This window comes from Vicugna pacos, chromosome 9 (genome assembly GCF_048564905.1).
Source record: "Vicugna pacos chromosome 9, VicPac4, whole genome shotgun sequence".
Classification (NCBI taxonomy): Eukaryota; Metazoa; Chordata; class Mammalia; order Artiodactyla; family Camelidae; genus Vicugna; species Vicugna pacos.
The window spans coordinates 33,689,134-33,709,066 of NC_132995.1; the positions used below are offsets into that span (position 1 = coordinate 33,689,134).

The 19,933-nt window shown below is 41.1% G+C and overlaps 1 protein-coding gene across 1 annotated transcript; it reads left to right on the forward strand.

Annotated features, from left to right (window-relative positions):
* Window positions 1-8,106: 8,106 nt before the first annotated feature.
* GINS3 (GINS complex subunit 3) lies at window positions 8,107-17,316 on the forward strand. The gene is made up of 3 exons (XM_006214496.4): window positions 8,107-8,764; window positions 14,062-14,295; window positions 15,776-17,316. The coding sequence occupies exons 1-3, from the start codon at window positions 8,579-8,581 to the stop codon at window positions 16,004-16,006; spliced, it is 651 nt and encodes a 216-aa protein (XP_006214558.1). The 5' UTR covers window positions 8,107-8,578; the 3' UTR covers window positions 16,007-17,316.
* The last annotated feature ends 2,617 nt before the right edge of the window (window positions 17,317-19,933 follow it).

Sequence of the window (19,933 nt, forward strand, 5' to 3'; positions counted from 1 at the left end):
GTACTCTTTTGTGCCTGTCTTCTTTCATTTAGCATGTTTGAGAGATTCATCCATGTTGTCCTGGGTGGTTGTGGTTTGTTCATTCTTGGTGAATGATATTTCATTTTATGAATATATGTTTATCTATTCATTCTCCTGCTGATATATATATTTGGGTAGTTTTTAGTTTGAGACCTTTATCAGTAGTGCTTGTATATATCTTTTGATGAACATGTATGCAGATTTCTTTTGGGAGGGGGCATTGCTTGAATCATAGGGTGGATATACGTGGGCTCCAGTAGACAGTGCCAACAGTTTTCCAAAATGGTTGTACCATTTATGCTTTGCTGTGGTCTGTGAAGGAGTTCCGCTTGCTTCACAGCCTTGCCAACACTCTTCTGTCCTTTTCATTTCAGCCATTCTGGTGGGTGGTATTGCATTTTGGGTTTAATTTGCATTTCCTTGATGACTAATGAAGTTGGGAACGTTTTCATATTTCCCCTGGTCTTTTTTTTTTCCCCTCAGCTTTGTATTACAAAAATTTTCACATTCAGAAAAGTTAAAAGAATTGTATAATGGACACTCATATACCTAGTACCTAGGTTCAAACGATTGTTAACCTTTTGCTTTATTCATTTTGTGTGCACTTGTGTGTGAGATTGTTTTGCTGATCCATTGTAAAGTAAGTCATGATCGTAATGACACTTGATCCATAATTACTCCACGAACTTTCTCCGAGAAATAAAGACACTTTTCTATACAATCACAATACCATGATCATATCTAACAAAATTTACAATAAGTTTCCTTAAAAATATTTTTTAAATGCAAAAGGAACTTTTATCTATTTGACAGTGTAGGAAATTATCTGTTCCTGATATAATTACTATAGTTCTCTTGCCAGAGGCAAAAAGTTGCAAAGTTACTATTAAAATAAACTCAATTGTTCATGAAAAAAGTTATTTACAATAATTTCCTTAAAAATATTATCTATTAGTCTGTGTTCAGGCCTTCCCACTTATCCGTAAAAGCATTTACCATCTAGTTTTTTAAAACTGTATGTTGAAGTGCTAACCCCCAACATGACTGTATTTGGAAATAGGACCTTTAAAAAGGTAATTAAGATTAAATGACTTCATAAGAGTGGGGCCCTAACCCAATATGCCTGGTGTCCTTATAAGAAGAGAGAAAAACACCAGGGGTGTGCATGCCCAGAGGAAAGGCCACATGAGGACACAGCAAGAAGGCAGCCATCTGTAAGCCAAGCAGAGAGACCTCAGGAGAAACCAGCCCTGTGACACCTTCATCTTAGACTTTCAGCTTCTGTAACCGTGAGAAATGTTCTGTTGTTTAAGTACCCCAGTTGGTGGTATTTTGTTCTGGTGGCCTTAGCAAGCTAATACACAGATCATGGAAGATACGTATGACTTATCAAGGTGTTTAGAATTTATTCCATAACCACTGGGGAGCTGTTTGGGTTGTAAGCAAAGGAGTAACAGGATCAGAATTCTGGAGACTAGGAGAGTAGTGCAAAGGAACTTTGTAACAAGGAGAGAGTAGAGGCAGAGAAAAACCAGTCAGGAGGCATTTTGAGAGCATGTATGGATGAGAAATGATGAGAGGTTGAACAAAGGCAATTTTACAGACAAAAGAATGATAAGAAGGTAGAATCAGCAGAATTTATTGAAAGGTTGGATGTGGGGAGGTGAGAGAGGAAGTACTGAATTCTTTCCAGGGTCCTGAATTGGGTGGTGACTGTGGTGGACATTTGTTTCCTACCCAGCTTACGTCTTCGTAAAAGCACCTAACTTGCCAGTTAGGAATTTGCTCCAACCTCCCCTGTTGTGCAGCCCAGTGCTTTAAGGAAACTGACCTCTATCCCAGCTTTAAAGGTGGGCCTGGGGTGACTTAGACTAATTAGCACATTCCATTCCTCTGGCTATCATTTTTTGGTTCAGGAGCGACCACGTGATCCAAACCTGCTGGTGAGGGTGAATAAAAGAGCTCTCTATTGGAATGCTAGGACCAAATGCTCTCCTTGTTTGGACAAGAACAAGGACACTTGTAAACCTGACTTAACTGGCAAACATCTTGTGACCCCAGGGGAGTGAGTCATAGACTGGACATGACTATGTGCAGAGCAAAGTAAATATGGTTCCTAGTGACATCCTTGGGCTATTGGACCAACCAGTCATGAAGTCCTGGACTCCAGTTCTAGAGTCCTGAATCCCTTGCCACTTAAGCTAGTTTGAACTGGATTTTCCCGTTACTTGCTGTGTGAAGACACAGGTAATCAGACAGATGGCCGAGCCATTAACCAGCATACGCGAGGCAAGAGGAGGGACCAGTTTGAGTTCTGAACTTTCACAATCCCACATCTTTGCTTGAAGTTGATCCTTGGGTCTGGAATGACCCCTCCTTGCGTTTATGGGCCGGCTGCAAAGGCCCCACATACTCGCAAATGCCCCATTCTGGTGTTCCTTCCCCTGCAAAGCCTTTGTAAACCCCTCTTCTGTCCGAGTCAGGATTCCCTACTCCTTCTGAACTTCCACGACATTTTGGACACAGCTCTGTCATTGCTTTTGTCACCTCATGTTCCTATTTCCTCCACTGGGCACCAACCTCCTTAACAGTCCAGAACACGTCGTATTGTTCTTGTGTTCACATCTGCAGCCCCAGGGTGTCTAACAGGCGTCTGAACAACTTGATGAATAGATGACAGCCGTTCTTTTCCACATTCTCCTCAAACTAATGCATTCACTTGCCACTCCACTCCCTTTGGGCTGAGAGAAACTCTGGCTATGAGACCATGGATTCAATTATGTAATAAATTACCAGAAAAAGATAAAAATATAGGAATGGGAAGAAAGGGTATTTTTATGGAGGTGGGAACACAGAAAAAGGAAAGTTGGATTAAATGAGTTACCTCTATTTTTATGATGCAATATCTGCTCCTTTGCCAAGTTATGAGGGTGAAACACAAATAGACAAAATTTCTGAATACATAAGACGGATTTACAATTTCTGCTAGTACTGCTGAAGACTGTGGGAAGAATCTAAAATCGGCACTACCCACACATAGGGTCGCATGGTGCCCATCAATTTATTTTGATCTCATTGAAGGCGTTTTAGAGCAGTGCTCGAGAAATAGCTCAACCAAAAGAACATTTACATTATGTAAAAATGAACTCTAGTGATTTAAACCCATTAACCTTACATAATAAGGTTTCAAACATAATACTGTAATTTCAAATTTTAAAAAAATTAATAGTTTAAACTCAGAAAAGAGAAATTCTAACTGGAGGTTTGCAGGAAAAAGTTGAAGAAGAAAAACTTATCATCTATTGTGGTAACCTAGAATGATAAAGAATATGAAAATTAATGTATATATTTATATGGATGACTGAAACATTATGCTTTACACCAGAAATTGACACATCATTGTAAACTGACTATACTATAATAAAAAATAATAATTTATCATCTTCAAGTACATTTTTTTTCTTTTTCTTTTTCAAGTACATTTAGAAACGAATTGTGGGGTGAGGCAAGTGTAGCCAAGCCTTGATCAATGAGGACAGTAATGAAAGATGATAGTTATTTAATAAATATTCATTGAGTACTTGCTCAAGTGTCGTTTGAGATGCTGGAAATACAGCACTGAACAAACACGTATGAATGATGATGATAAGGACATTTATTGAGCCCTTACTATAGGCCAAGCCCTGAGCTAAGCGCTCTTCATATATTGGCGCATTCATTCCACATTCACTACAACTCTTGAGCTACTCTATTATCCCCATTTTGATGCAGAAACTAAGCTTCCAATAGGCAACTCACCCAGGTCACAAAGCCAATTAAAGTGAAGGAAGTTGGACTCTACCCAGGCCTGTCAGATCCCAGAAATAACACAGCAATTAAGGATAAATGGCTGCTGGAAATGTTTCATAGGTAGGGGACGAAGCCATTTTAAATCCTGTCTACTCTTTTTGCTGAAGCATTCCATTTTTACAGTTGATGTGAGCGTCAAATTCAGCACCGTTGCACCAAACTGTAACAAGTGTGAGTAGAGCCCAGTCAGTGAGCTATCATCGTGGCATTATTAATGACTGAACCCATGGAGGTAGAAAGCTAGATGTACCTTGGCAAAATATTTTGGAACCACTTAAATCAGTGTTTTCAATACTTCACTGCTACCCTTTGTGACCACTGTAATATCTGCACCGCTTGTACTATTATTGACTTAAAAATTGACTCATTGTTTTTACTTAATGTTTTAAGGGAAAATAGTATCACTACTATAAGCAAAGAACCACAAGTCCATTCAACAAATATTTATGCAATGCCTACCACACACTAGGCAGTAGGGATAACAACAGGGAAAAATACACCGAAAACAAACCCTGCCCTCACGGAGCTAATGTTCTACCCGTGGTGACAATAAGCAAGATAGATAAGTAAAATACAATAGGACACTTCAGAGTGGTCGGTGCTTCAGCAAAAACGGCGGGGGATACTAGGTGTTAATGGGGGAGGGTTAACATTGTAGATAAGGCTCTGTTTGGGGGAAGTATACTAGGAACTTGTTTGGAAAACCCCGGGAATTTTTGAAGAAAGCACCAACCATTCTGTCTCTAGACTGCTGCTCTGACCTGCAGGTCCTGGACTGGAGCTGAAGCATTTCCTGCCTCCAGCCAGCCCTGCTGGCTTCAGACTGGCGCCCACAATCCCAACTGGAAAAGCCAATTCCTTCATATCTAGCCTGTTGCTACTGCTTGTGCTGAATTCAGTGGTTTTTCTATACTGACAGACTCCTTGGTTTGTCTCGAGCCTGAAGGGGAGAGTCTGTCAGCAACCAAGGACCTCTCTGGACTAAATGGGTTTTCCCTCAAATTGCAGGGCTGGTTCCTATACTTGTGCTATTAAATGTTTAAAGGTATATAGAGTTATACCACCCCTAGAATTTTTTCTAATTGTTGGATATATTGTGCAACTTTTAATACACTGAACCTGTCCATTTAACTTCATTTCAAAAATCTGAACATAGGGCCAGCATACACTTGAGCTCAGTGTTTGGTGAAATTTAAATGTGAATCAAATGATACCAACCCCCCTAAAAAATGTTAGGGTGGCTAGGGAAGGCCTCATTGAAAATGCTTCATTACTCAAGGTAATTTTTGAGGAAACACCTGAACAGGACCAGCCGTGTGGAAATCCAAGAGAAAGGCAATCTAGGGAGAAGGAACAGACCTACAAAGTCCTGGGAATAAGCGTGCCTGGGGTTTTCCAGGAGCAATAAGGAGGCCATAGGCAGAAGCAAGACTAGATACTGAAAAATCCAAGCAAGAGATGATGGTAGCCTGAACTAAAGTGATGAGCAGTGGTCAGATTCTGGAAATATTATGAAGGTAGGGCCAACATTTGCTGATGGAGCATTTATAGTGTGTAAGGGGAGAGGGGTCAAGGGACATCCTAAAACTTCTGGCTAAGCAAGCAACTGGAAGGATGGAGTCCGATGCATTTCTTTGTTCCTATCCTCCCCCTGCCTCCCCGCCCACGTAGGTCCTCCCCCAGCCCCTGGATTTGGATTTCTGTCACTTGCATCAGACCCTCCCAGTAAACTGAAGAAATTTAGAAAGCACTGGTATTCATAAAAACAGATTTAAAGCTGCTCGTGGTTTTGCTGTATCTAAAGTCTGTGTATGCTACACAGTTGTGCAATTCTGCAGTCCTGAAATGATTACAGTGGAAAAATTACTCCATTTTTCAGGGATTTTGCAGACACCCCTCAGAAAACTGAAATTCTGTCTATTGTAAATATACTGAATGTATTTTGAACATTATAAATATACTGAAATTCTGTTCGGTATAATTCTGGTCTGTAGATTGGTTGGCTGGGCACTAAGGAACACAAGCTTTCTTAGAGAAAAGAAGCATTTCTGGCTCTTATAATTTAGGCTATAAACAGATCTATACTTGATAAACTATGTGCCACTTTTGTCAGTGAATTAATGCAATTAGCATCATAAACTCATACTTTCATTTCACTTTTCTGGCTTATTCACTTACTAGTTCAAGGAGAAGACAGATTAAATAGAGTAAAAATACACAAGCAATGAATAATAGTTTCACGATGAGCCATGACATTAAATAAGAAAAACAAGGTACTCTGATTTTATCTTCAACACTAGCCTGTTACCTTAGTATCAAAATAACTGTGGTATTTGAGTGGAGAGCCAATATTCTAGTCTCTGTTCAAAAATAATGCCTTTCTTTGGCACTGATAGACCATTAAGCATCCATCTCAACTGTTTCAACATAAAAAACAGCTTACTCTCCTTGTCAGCAAATAACCCAAATTGCCTCCAATTAGACAAATTATCTTATATTTCTATCCTAAACTATATCCAGTACCCTACATCCATTTCATCAGAGAAATTATAAGTTTTGGCTATAAATTATGTTTACTTTTGTATTGGATAGTGTAGCAAACTGAGTATTTAAAATATGATAAAGAAGAAGAATCTCATGTAACTACCTCAAAATAGATGACTAAAAGTTCAAGGCTGGTTTCTCCACTAGGCTGCAGACCTGTCTGTTCAGCTGCTCCTGGACTCTATGAGGGCCAAACCAAACTCATATTTGGCCTCAAATTGCCCATATCCTTGTGCTCTGTACATCTATTAGTGACACCTCCATCCACCTAGTAAACCAAGTTAAAAACTTGAGTCATCTCTGACCCTCTCTGTCCTTTCCCTTTTATATCCAATTACTTGCCAGATATTGCCCACTGTACAGCTTCCAAACCAGCTTCTCTGCATCTAATCTTTCCCTTCTTCACCCCACTGCCAGCCTTCTCTTCTCAAAGCTCAGATAGGTTTTATTACTTCCTCAAAACCCTTAGCCCTTTTTTCCCATTTCCTATGGAACAGACTAAACTCCAGAATAGCAGCCAAGTCTTTCCACTGTTTGGCCCCCTCCCCCACTGCCCCTTGTCTTGATGATGCCCAAGATTTAATTCACAGGCATCACTGAGTGATGACACAGAGTAGTCAGTGCCATTGAAGGAATTCTTATTGCTCACAGTTCCCAAGAGAAGGGGGCATATTATGCCACTCAGGGCCACATGGGGAAGTATCAAGGTCAGTCAGGAGGCAGAGAAACGAGGGGAGAACATGACCCAGAGCCTTTATTGTGGTTTCTGTGGGAAGAAATGGGCGAGGCAGACTAGGCAAGATTCAGCAAATTTAGGATTGGATGGTTTGAATACTGTTGGTGGACCCTGGGCTGTAAAGTTGGTCTCTAATTGTCCAGTGCTTGGTCCTGAGGTGATTTAGGGCAGGGGAAATATTGACTTGGTATGTGGCAGTTAGATAAAGGAAGTGGTTGGGATATGGGCTTTGGATCAGTTGGTATGTACACAGAAGGCATGCTCACGGGCAAGTTGTTGCTTACTCTCGGAATTAGCTCACCCTGGGAGGAACAGTTCCTCCCCAGGGCTCCCAGGCCCTAAGTCAAAGCATCATAAAATACAGAAAATGAAAAAAAAAATGATCATTACATATTCCTTTCCCATGAACCCTCTGCTCACAGCTCTAATTGCTCCAGAAAATGCCCTTCTTTATGAGAGAAGTTCTATGGTGCCTCTCTCAACACTCTGCCACCACCCATAGCCCTGAGTAACACCCCTAAGTCTGATACCATGTAACATGATCCCTTTCCTGTCCTCCTCCCCTAGACCAGCTATGGCACCTGACACGGGCACCCAATCTCTAGAGTGGCTGGCCAATGATGATCATTGTGGCCTGTCTCAAAGAGATGAACTGGGCCAATCAGATTTCCTCTTTTAAGGCTACAATAAGCGCCACAAAAGGAAATTTCCAGTTGAAGTTAAAGTGAACTGGGAGGTCTTGAAGTGGACTCAGGACCTTTGCAAGCCATGTGCTTCACCTCTCGGCCCACTCTATCCTATACCTCCTCCAAAATACTACAAACAGTCCATAATAGCTGTCTGGGGGTACTAGCTAGAGCTTTGTTTTATTTTAAATGTTTCTTTCAAGTACCAAGATAAACAGAGATTCACAGAGATTGACAGGCTGTATTAAGTAGGTCAGATGGATAAGGCCTGGGACAGAGGGCGCAGAGATATCTTTCTTTTTAAGCCCCCAAAAGTGTTGCAAAGTGTTTTTAATTTCATATAAACATGTAAAGGACCACATAAACACAATCTAGTGCAAATGCAACCTGCAGCTTCAAAGGCATTTCCAGCTGCTTCTCAAAGTTCTCACACTGGGCTACACTGCGGGAAGCAAACTTCGGGCGGATCCACCTACTTCTCCGTTTCCCCTGGCTCGGGCTGAATCAAATCCGCAGACTTTGTCGATTGCTCCTGCCTGGGCAGACCCGCCTGGACCGATTGCTTCTGTCTGGCCCGTCCCCGGGCGCGGGAAGAGTTTGAATACAGCTGGGCGGCCGCAGCGACCTCCTCAACCCTCACAATCTTTACCAGCCTCAGCCGCCTCCTCCTCCTTTTACATCCTTGACTCCCCGAGGTCTCCCGAATCATTAGAGTGGAAGCGGAGAAGCTCAAGCCGCCGCCATGTCCGAGGCTTATTTCCGCGTGGAGTCAGGTGCGCTGGGGCCTGAGGAGAACTTTCTTTCCTTGGACGACATCCTCATGTCCCACGAGAAGCTCCCGGTGCGCACAGAGATCCCCATGCCGCGCCTCGGAGCCTTCTTCCTGGATCGGAGCGGAGGGTCCGAGACCGACAACGCAATCCCTCAGGTAAGCCTTCGGAGCGGCTTCCGGCCCGGGGAGACTACAACTCCCGGTAGGCCTCGCGGCCTAGGGGCGGTCGTCGCTGGCGCGCTGCCCTGTAGGATCTGTAGGTTTAGAGGGAGGCCGGGCTGTGCGTTGAGTTGTGGCCGCAGGCCCCCGCGCGCAAAAGTGGTCTCCCGCTCCACCTGGCCTTTACCTCCTGTATGGAAACTAAGTTTATAATGGGTCGTCAGGCTCTCTCCGACACTGATTTCATTTTTGAAACTATCCGAATTCAGCCGTGTCTTTTAACCTTCATGTGTGTTGATGGTTAAGGATTGTCATCTACTGAATACTTCAGGGCCAGGGTCCTGCTCATTTTTGCCTTATAACAAAACAACAGGTTTGGGTTCTGTAGGATCAGATAATGTCTGGGAACCGCAAATTGCTAGATTCATTTCTGCATAATGATGGTATCAGCAACCACTTACTGAGGGACTCAGTGCAGGCATGGATGTGATGGAGGGAGTAGACTTTTCCATCTATTACCCCTTTAATCCTTCAACAACCCTATAGTTAGGTGTTGTTACATATAAGGAAATTTTGGGTAACTTGGCCAGAGTGTAACTGTAAGTGGTGAGTTGAGACTGGAAATTGAGACTGCGTGACTTCGAATTCGAGTTTGTCCCAGGAACATGGCTCATAATGGTTATTTTTGATTTTCTGATTAACCTAAGTTTTGTTTAGATGGGTGTTTTTATTTAATCTGTTTTGAGTTAATTTTTATCAAAATAAGACATATGCAAAGTTTAAAAAGTCAAATGGTACCAAAAGATAACAAAGAATAGGTTCTGCCGCGCTTTCCCTCATGACCCTTCATGTCTCCACAGGGTCTGTCTGCTTTTTTCATCGTTTCTTCAAGAAACACCTGCATATTTATCTTGATTTTTAAAAAATTTAGACATTATATATTGACTTTCCATTATGGTAGTTAAGGATTTCGTTCTCTTACATCCTCGTAAACAGAGATGCGCTGTTGCTATTTTATTCATATTTTCTCCATTTTCACCTAATGACTTTTTTCTGTTCCAAGATCCCATTCAGGATACCACATTGCATTTAGTAATCACGTGTCCTAAGGCTGCTCTTGGCTTTGAGTTTATCGGCCTTTACTTGTTTTTAGTGACCATGAATTGTGTGGCGTGCTGGCAAGGTATTTGTAGAGAGGGTTCCTCGTTTGGGATTTGTCTGATGGTTTTCTCAAGATTAGACCTCATTTTGAGGAGGAAGAGGTTTTCTCAAGATTAGACCTCATTTTGAGGAGGAAGATCGTAGCCGTACAGTGCCGTTTTAACCACATCATATCAAGGGTACATACGATCAATATGACTGGTCATGTGGATATGAACCTTGATCATTTGGCTGAGGTGGGGTTTGTCAGAATTCTTCACTATAAAGTTACTCTTTTCTTTCCACTTTTACATACTGTTTCTCCAGAAGGAAGTCATGCGCAGCCATACTTAAGGAGCCGGGTGTTATGCTCCGCTTCTTTGAGGACAGTGTCTACGTAAATTATTTGGAATTCTGCATGGGAGATTTGTGTAGGAGGGTTTTTAATGACATATTTTATTTCATTCATAGATACAGGACTATTCAGATTTTCTGTTTTTGTGTTATTCTTGTACATTGGTTTTTCCCCCTGGAGTCTATTTCATCTAAAATTTCAAATATAGTAGAATAATGTTCAAAATATCCTTTAATATATTTTAAATGTCTGTAGGATTATAGCTGTGTCCTGATTTTTATTCTTGATATCAAGAAATTATGATCTCTTTCTTTGCTCTTTCTTAATTAGTCTTACTAGGAGTTTGTTGATTGTATTCGTATTTTAAAAGAACTAGGTAATGGCTCTGTCAGCCTTCTCGTTTGTACTTTTATTTTTAGGTCATTAAGTTCTTAATTAGTTATTTCCTTATACTTTCCTTGGATTTAATTTTCTTTGTTCTCTCCCACCCACTCACATTTTGAGAAGGATACAGAGGTCACTGATTTTTTTCAACTTTCCTTTATGCATTTTTAGCATTTCCTCTAAGCACAGCTTTAACTACATTTCACAAGTTTTAATTACATTTTCTAATTTCCATTGTGAGTTTTTTCTTTGGCTTATGGATTATTTAGAAGACTGGTACTTAGGTCCAGACATTTTGGGATTTTGCTATTTACTTTTTCTTTGGTTTTGATTTCTGGCTTAATTCCACAGTGGCTGGAGAACATAGTTTGAATGATGTCAGTTTTTTGAAGGTTAACACTTATTTTAAGCCCCGGCATAAGATCAGTTTAACCATTCTATATGGACTTGAAAAGATGTGTATTGTGAAGTCATGGTGTGCAACACATAATCTCTATCTGTAAAGTAGGTCAAGTTTGTTATTTGTTTTGTTGAGATCTATATTCTTCCTTTTTTGTTTGCTACTTCTCATTTATCTAAAGAGATATGTTAAAGTCTCCTGCTATGATCACAGACTTGTCGTTTGCTCTTTTACTTCTGTCCATTTAGACAGATATTTATATTTTTCTTGTGGCTTTAATGACCCTTTTATTATTGTGAAATGTCCCTCTTAATCCCTAGTAATGCTTCTTCCTTTTCATTACTGTTTGTGTGACATTTTTTCCATTCTTCTATTTTCAACCTTTCTGTGTCTTTAGATTTAAGGTATGACTCTTTTAAGCAGCATATAGTTGGATTTTGTTTTTATTCAGTTTGGGGGCAGGTGGGTAGAGCTCAGTGATAGAATGTATGCTTAGCATGAACAGGGTCCTGGGTTCAATCTGCAATACCTCCATTAAAAAAAATTAAATGTTTTTATTCAGTTTGACAATTTTTACATTGGTGTATATAATCTGTTTATGTTTATTTTAATTATTGATTTATTTGTGTTTATTTTTACCTTGCTACTATTTTCTTTGTGTTCTGTTTGACGTTCCTTTTTAGGCTTCTAGTGGATTAATCAAAGTTTTCTTTTTAATTATTTATTCTTCTATTATCTTAGTGGCTACCTTAAATATTACACGATCATTTTTGACTAACAAGAATGCTATATGTATTACTACTTTCACCACTTCACAGTTGATGCTAGAATCTTAGAACATTTGAACTCCATTTTCCCCTCCCTTCTTTTATGTTATTGTTGTTATGTATTCTAATTTGACTCGTTTTAAATCCTGTAAAACATTACCGTCATTATTATTTATTCTTACTGTTGTTTTTATATTTACCCACTTATTCACTCTTTCCATTACTTTTTTTTTCCTTCCTGCATTTCTGTATTTCTTTCTAGGGTCATTTTCATTCTCTCTTCTGGATTTCTTTCCTCTGGTCTTCTGGTGATAGTTTCCATTTCTATCTGAACAAGGGCTCCCAAACACCAACCCCAGGTCTGATGATTTACTAAGACTGTAGGACTCTTCATCTAGTCATACTTATGTTTAAACTTTAACACAGTGAAAGGATACAGAGCAAAATAGCAAAGGGAAAGGGTATATGAGATGAAGTTTGCAGGAAACCAGGCACAAGGTTCCAAGAGTCCTGTCCCAGTGGAGTCACACAGGACACACTTAATTCCACTAACGAACTGTGACAACATGTGTGAAATAGTTTCTACCAGAGAAGCTCATTAGAGACTCGGTACCCGAGGTCTTACTGGGGCCGTGTCCACAGGCACTGTCTGCATAGCACAGAGAGTCCCAGAAGGAAAGCAGAGGCTAAGCATGAACCACATTGTCTGTACGAACAGTGTAGGCACAGTGAATCGCTCTTATCAGCTCTGGGAATGTGGGAACTGTTCTGAAATTCAAGTTCCCAGATACCAACCAGGGGCCATCCCTGCAAGCAGGCCTTTCTCAGGAGGCAGTCTCAGGCCTGCTATGGTAACTCTTCAATGCACACTTTCTGTCTAGAAATGCCTTTACTTCACCTTTGCTTTTAAAGGATATTTTTACTGGGTATGGAATTTGACATAAGCAGTTGTTTTCTGTCAGCACCTTGTAAGAGATGTCATGCCATTTCCATTGTTTCGTGGTTTCCATGGTTTCTGTTGAAAATCGGCTTTAGCTTTTAGTTGTTTTCTCTTTAAAGGCAGTATGTTCCTCACCTCCACCAACAGCTGCTTTTCTCTGTGTCTTTGTTTTTCAGCAATCTAAGTAAGGTGTGCCTAGTTGTGGCCTTATTAATATTTATCCTTCTTGGTGTTCATGATGTTCCTTGAATCTGTAATTTCATATCCTTTTTTAACTTTGGAAATTTCATGGCCATTATCTCCAGATACTTCTTTTGCCTCAATCTATCACTCTTCCCCTTCCAGGATTCAAATTACATGCATGTTAGCATGTTAGACTTTTTAAAAATCATATTCCATATGTCTCTTGGGCTCTTTTTGCATTTTCTCTCCATGTTTTAGTCTAGATATTGTCAACTGACCTTTTTCCAATTCATGAGCCTCACTTCATCTATGTCAAATCTGGTAAACCTGTTAAATTTGACTTAATTAATCCTCTTTCTTGGATCCTGGCCCCTCATGTCCTGACTGCCTTGGCAACTGGGAACTCAGTGTTTTCCTCCACAGTTCTGTGAGGATGGCCAAAAGCTCTGCTCACAATCTCCTCAAGGCCACTCCTGCCTTGACAGCAGTTCTCCCCTGTGAGTCTTATGCCTTTGTTGCCTCCTTCAACCTAGTTTAAAAAAAAAAACTCTTTTGATTTCTGGTCTATCATGACCACCTCGTCTTATTTTCCAGTTTTGTTAAGGCTTTAAAAAATACGGAGAGACGTTTATCTGTTCTGTCATCCTTAAAGCTGCAAAGTGGGATGGGGAGGGACTGCAGCCTGAGCTCAGGGTGCTCCTGTTTTTCTTTATATCTCACAGCACCCAGAGGGGTGCTAAGCACATAGTAGGCACCCAGTCAGTACACAGGCGGAATAGATGTTGCATATCCAAAGAAAGTAGAAATAGTTACTATACCTCTGAAGTATCTGCAAAGTTTTTATTTATGCTAGTTAGAAAACTTTCCCTTTATAAAAGCCACAGTTTTGTTCCCGACTGTTTTTGATGTATAAACCCATTTTCTCTTTTCATTCCATCATGAATGAAATTTCACCCCATTCAGTTCACTTCTTCAAGTCACAACTACATCTTCTGTGTTTAACAGTCACTCCCCTAAAGAGAACTGACAACATTGATAATCCTCTCAGGCCATGTGCATTTCCTTTTTGTCACACACATTGACTATGTTACTTGTTTTAAAAATCTACAATCCTGTCTGACACAGGGCTCAAAGCTTGAACTCCCCTTGTGGCTGGCAAAAGGACTTTTTGACAACAAGCGGCGGATCCTTTCCGTGGAACTTCCCAAGATCTACCAAGAGGGTTGGAGGACCGTGTTCAGTGCAGATGCTAACGTGGTGGACCTCCACAAAATGGGGCCACATTTCTACGGGTTTGGCTCCCAACTCTTGCATTTTGACAGCCCAGAGAATGCAGACATCTCCCAGTCTCTCCTGCAGGCAAGTACTCGATGTGAAAACCTACGGCACTGCCCACGTCTCAGGAGCCAGCTATGCAGCCGCCAGACGTCACTCTTACCCAGTAGGAGGGTGTGATTTCTACAGTCAGTTTATTATTATTACAGGTCAGCCTGCAATTACGCTGTGTTTGCTGATTATGTATACACTTAAATATTACTTGTCTGCCGCTCTTCAATTTGCTGCTAAGAGTTAGGACCAACAGGAAGTCCTGGAAATAAGAAAGGGCTGATAGTTGATTACAGATGACAGTCACTAACATACAAGTCCCAGCCCAGCCCCAGCACTGGTCTGAGGACTCCTGTTGGAGATACATACGTTATCTGATTACTTGTTCCTTTCCCTTGTTCTGGGGTCCAGACCTGGCCCAGCTGTGTCCTGGCAGTGTGACTCAGTCAAGTTCCTTGACCTCTCTAGGCATCAGCTATTCACCTGTAAAATGGACATAATAATAGTGTCAAAATTATAGTGCTGTAGTGAGATTATGTTGTGCCATTTAATAAATGGTAACTATGACCATTGTTTTCCATGGAGAAAACAATGTTATGCACATATTTCTGTCTTTACGGTAAAATCTTATTTTAACTTTCCGTAGTATATTTTATTCTGTTAATATTAGAAGAAACCATCCTTTCTAGCTCCTGTTTCACTTCCTTGTTTCTAGTTTTACAAGAACTGTTGGCTCAAGACACATTTGCTCCCTGGACTGTGCAAACACCCTCCATCAACCTCAGGGATTGTCTGGCCTGACATGTACTGTTTTTAACGTAGATAGTAAAGAAAAACTTGGTTGCTATCCATTCAGACAAAGAAGTCAATACATAGACTACAGACAGTTCGAGATTCTGCATCTCTTTTGAGCAGAAAGCTAAAAATAAGGAAAATCCGTTTGTCTTGTAATGTTACTAGGACACGTTCTTGAGTTGGAATACTGCCCTTTTTTAGTGAGTTATATGTTCTCTTATTCCATCACTGCTTTAAAATGTTGTAGATTAGGGCTGTTTATATATAAGATGACATCACCATAAGACGGTTGAAGGAACTGTAGCAGGGGCTTGTGACGAGCTCAGAGCCTTATGGTAAAATGACTTCCCTAGACCGTGTGTGTCTCCCTCCTGCTCTCAGACTGGAAAAAAGGAGAAGCGGCATTCGGTTAAATCAGGAGTCTTTTCTGGTTGAAACCTGTCTATATGTGACCACAGTACATTATTATGGCCTTTGTTACTGATGACAGTGATGGAGAATGCTTTTTGAGAAGCTTACTCTTGCCAGCCATTTGCTAAGTGCTCCTCACGTGTCACTTTATTGGATTTTCATAACAGTCCATTTCACAGACAAGGAAATTGAGGCTTGGCCACATGAAATAACTTCCCTGAGTGGTAGAGGAGACTCAGACCTCTTACGCCATGTAAACGTTTTGGGGGTAAAAACGTATCCAATTTCTCTCTCGCTTCTTCTTCAGACGTTTATTGGGCGTTTCCGCCGCATCATGGACTCCTCCCAGAATGCTTATAACGAAGACACTTCGGCACTGGTAGCCAGGCTGGATGAGATGGAGAGGGGCTTGTTTCAAACAGGGCAGAAGGGACTGAATGACTTTCAATGTTGGGAGAAGGGACAGGCGTCTCAGATCACAGCTTCCAACCTCGTTCAGAACTACAAGAAGAGAAAATTCACTGACATGGAAGACTGAAGGCCGGAAGAACACAGAATTGCCTCTTGTAGACTTATCCCTCTGTGCGTCCTTGAAGGGAACCTAGTTGACTTTGTAAAGGGCCAGCATCGTGTCCCATCTCGTGACTTATTTCCTGCAGCAGTCTCGGGAGTGGTACCACCTGGTGGGGAAAGGACGTGCTGGAGGATGTTCCTGGCCCTCTAAGTCTTCCAAGACTGTCCCATCTGCTGACCCACAGCCCAGGTCTGCTTCACCCAGGAGCCCACAGCTGAGGAGAAATCAAAATCCTTCATAAATAAGGATCATTAATACATACATGGCAATAGAGTTGGAACTGGGATTCCTCATGCCTGGGAGGTTGGGCAGCCTTAGCTGTCCAGTTTCACTAGCTGCAAAGGACATGTACAAATGAGCCTCCCTAACCTGCTCCGAGAATGTTCTCTTGAGCTTAATTGCTTCATCTTCCTTGTCATTGCACAAAGGACAGTACCCCCAGAATGCTGGCCCTACGTATAAATAACTTCCTTCTTATGGGGAGTCACCCCAATTTCCATAAAAAGTCTCTAAGAATAAGGAAGGAACAGAGAAAGGTGATGAGTAGCATGGCTTTTGCTAAAGAGAGGACATTGCTTTCCTCTTCTGTAATGAGGGCTTTATGAATTGGACTTCACAGAACTGTACAGTCAGCCTAGAAAGGAAATGGTTAAACTGAGCTGGTTTTTGCCACTGCGATCTCTCTCGAGCACCCGCACAGTTATTCCATTCCCCCCCTAGAATAGCTGTCAGGGAGTCGTTTGGAATTGCAAAGTAGTTATTAAAGGGTGTTAATCACCCCTTATTGCATTGAAATCAGGACTTCAGGGTTGCTGGTTATGAAGAGACCAGTTTGAGAAGCTTAATGTGGCAGATGTGAGTGGGCAGGAGACCTCGGTCATGTTTTTTTTCTCCTCTGTAAATTTTGCAATATTATTACATCGAAGATTCCTGACCAGTTACTGAGAATCTGTTTAAGCAACCACAAAACTCTTCCCCTGGAGATCAAGGAGGGAACCTCAGGCAGGGGAGGAAACAGCATTCCTGGGACCCACTGGACCTTTGGAAGGGCAGTCGTCTCCACACCATTGCTCCCCTTGCAGCTTCCCACAACTCGTGAAAATTGCCTTTGTCGTTGGAAACTGCAGCGGGATTTGGGTCTCCAGATTGTGCAGATGTCTTGATGCAAACTTAGAACGTCAGCGATGTTTTTTAAGTGCCTGTTTTACGATGGAATTGATGTTTTTATAATTTGATTTGGGTGCTAAATAAATGATCCATTTTGCACACAAATACACCTTGTACGTGTACCATTGCTGTATATTGAGTACCACAGGTGATCAGGCAGAGCTCTCAGGGAATTTTGTCTTTGATCATATTTGATAATAATGCCCAAATAAACCCATGTTTAACAATTGCTCTTTTATTTGCACAATACTTATAAATATGGGGTACGTTCTCCACAGGGATGGCTGTGTCCCAGAGCAGAGGAACTTCTGTTGCTGCCACAGCATTTGCATACAGCCTGATCCCCCAGAGACAATTCATAATCCATGAGAAACACATATTGTTTAATTTTTAGATTCACAGATGGCTTTGTTTTTAAAGTCAATCCTAAGGCAAACTGCTATTTTTTTTCTTACTAAAACTTTTTTTGTTCGGGGGCCACATGTCAAGAATATGTGGGTCCACACCTGCAGAATTTATTCCATTTTAAATCTTGAACAAATTAACCCCTTTCCAAGGACAAACTGAACATCAAGCCTGCCAGTGTCTACCCGTCTCCCCCTGCAACCATCCCCCAACTCATTCTTGGATTACAATTTGGTCCCTTCAAAGAGTTGAATTTTTCAAAACAAGTCAATAAACTGGCTCAAATACCAAATCATTCTTAAAATTAAGGGGAAGTGTGTGCTCTTTCCCCTCAAAGTCTCTGTTCCCAGGTAACTCTGGCCATAATGATATAGAAAAGACCTCACTATCCTCAGGTTTTCCCCTTGGGTACAGGCTGGGCCAATGAGGGGACAGAGGCCAAGCTTGGTCTCTCAGGTCTGTTCCTCCTGCTCTCCTGACCCCTGAGTTTTGGACGGCTCCAGACTCAGTCTTTGGATCTCTTCTGGCCATTCTGACTCCCTCCAGTGTCAGGCTTTGAATACCACCAGCTCTACACTGATGATGCCCCAATTCCACCTCCACCCAGACCTCCCTTCAGCTGCAGACCTGTAGCCCAACCACCTGCTTGACATTCCACCCTGTCACCTGCCTCCCACCCCTGACTAAAACTGAGGTCCTTATCTTACTCAGTCTTCGGTCATCTTTCTCATCTCTTTGTTTTCAACCACTCCATCCTTCCCTTCTGCTCAGGAGGAAAATGTAGGAGTCCTCCTTGGCCGTCTTTCTCTGACTCTCTGTATCTCTTGGGTCAACCTTCAAATTATTGGCAGAACCTGACCACCTCTTCCCCTACCTCTGCTCTCGTCCTGGATGGTTGTGCTCACCTCCCACCTGCTTCCCTGCATTCATGCACCCTCCCCTGCTTTCAGATTCTTCTCACCATAGTGGCCAGAGTGGTCTGTTAAAAAATAAATCAGACCTTATTAGTTCTCTGCTCAAAACCCTCCCTTCACAGAAAAAGACTCCGCCATAGCAGCATTTGTTAAAAAGTCCATCCTTACCCCAGTGATTTGGTATTGAGTTTTCTTCCTTTGTCTGTAGCGGAGGTAATTTGTCCCTTATTTAAAAAAAAAAAAGTTACCTCTGCCTTAGAGATTTCTGAGCATTTTACAGAGCTTGCTAATGTCAGCACCATTAGACCTGGGAGGTTTCTGGAATACTGTGTCTGAAGTAGTGAAATTGGAATGCAGAAATATTGAGCAACTCAAGTTCATAAGTCCTGTTCTGAGTCCTTCTGTTCTCTTCTGTTCCACCATCCTTCAAGAAATTCCAGGACATCTTTTCATCTTTATACTTGGAACAATTGTGTTTAAGTGAAAATATAATATTTTACACTGATCTTGGCAAAAGAAAATAACTGCAGAGGCCATAGGTGTGTTTCTGAAAGCAGGTATCTTTGTGTTCAAAAGAAAAATCTATTCTTGAAGTAACTTGTTGCACAAGATGTAGGAGAGATGCTTAAACTATAAGAATTATGCCAAGAAAAGGGAACCCTCCTACACTGTTTGTGGGAATGTAAACTGGTGCAGCCAGTATGGAAAATAGTTTGGAGGTTCCTTAAAAAACTAAAAATAGAGCTACCATATGATCCAGCAATCCCACTCCTGGGCATATATCTGCAAAAGATGAAAACTCTAATTCAGAAAGATACTTGCACCCGTGTTCATAGCAGCACTATTTACGATAGCCAAGACATGGAAACAATCCAAGTACCTATCAACAGATAGTTGGTTTAAGAAGATGTGGGGTGTGAGTGTGAGTGATTGAATATTACTCAACCATAAAAAAGAATGAAATATTACCATTTGCAGTTAACTTGAAGAGACCTAGAGAACATCATACTAAGTGAAGTAAGTCAACAGAGGCAAATATATGATATCACTTACATGTGGAATCTAAAAAAATAATACAAATGAGTCTATATACAGAACAGAAAGAGACTCACAGACATAGAAAACAAATATATGGTTAACCAAAAGAGAAAGGCGGGTGGGGGATAAATTAGGAGTTTAGGATTAACAGATAGAAACTACTATACATAAAAGAGATAAGCATCAAGGATTTACTGTATAGCACAGACCTATATTCAGTATCTTGTAATAACCTATAATGGAAAATAATCTGAAAACATTATATATGTGTGTATAACTGAATCACTTAGCTGCAGACCTGAAAGTAACACAATATTGTAAATCAACTATACTTCAGTGATAAAAGAAGCTTAATTTCAATAATCCT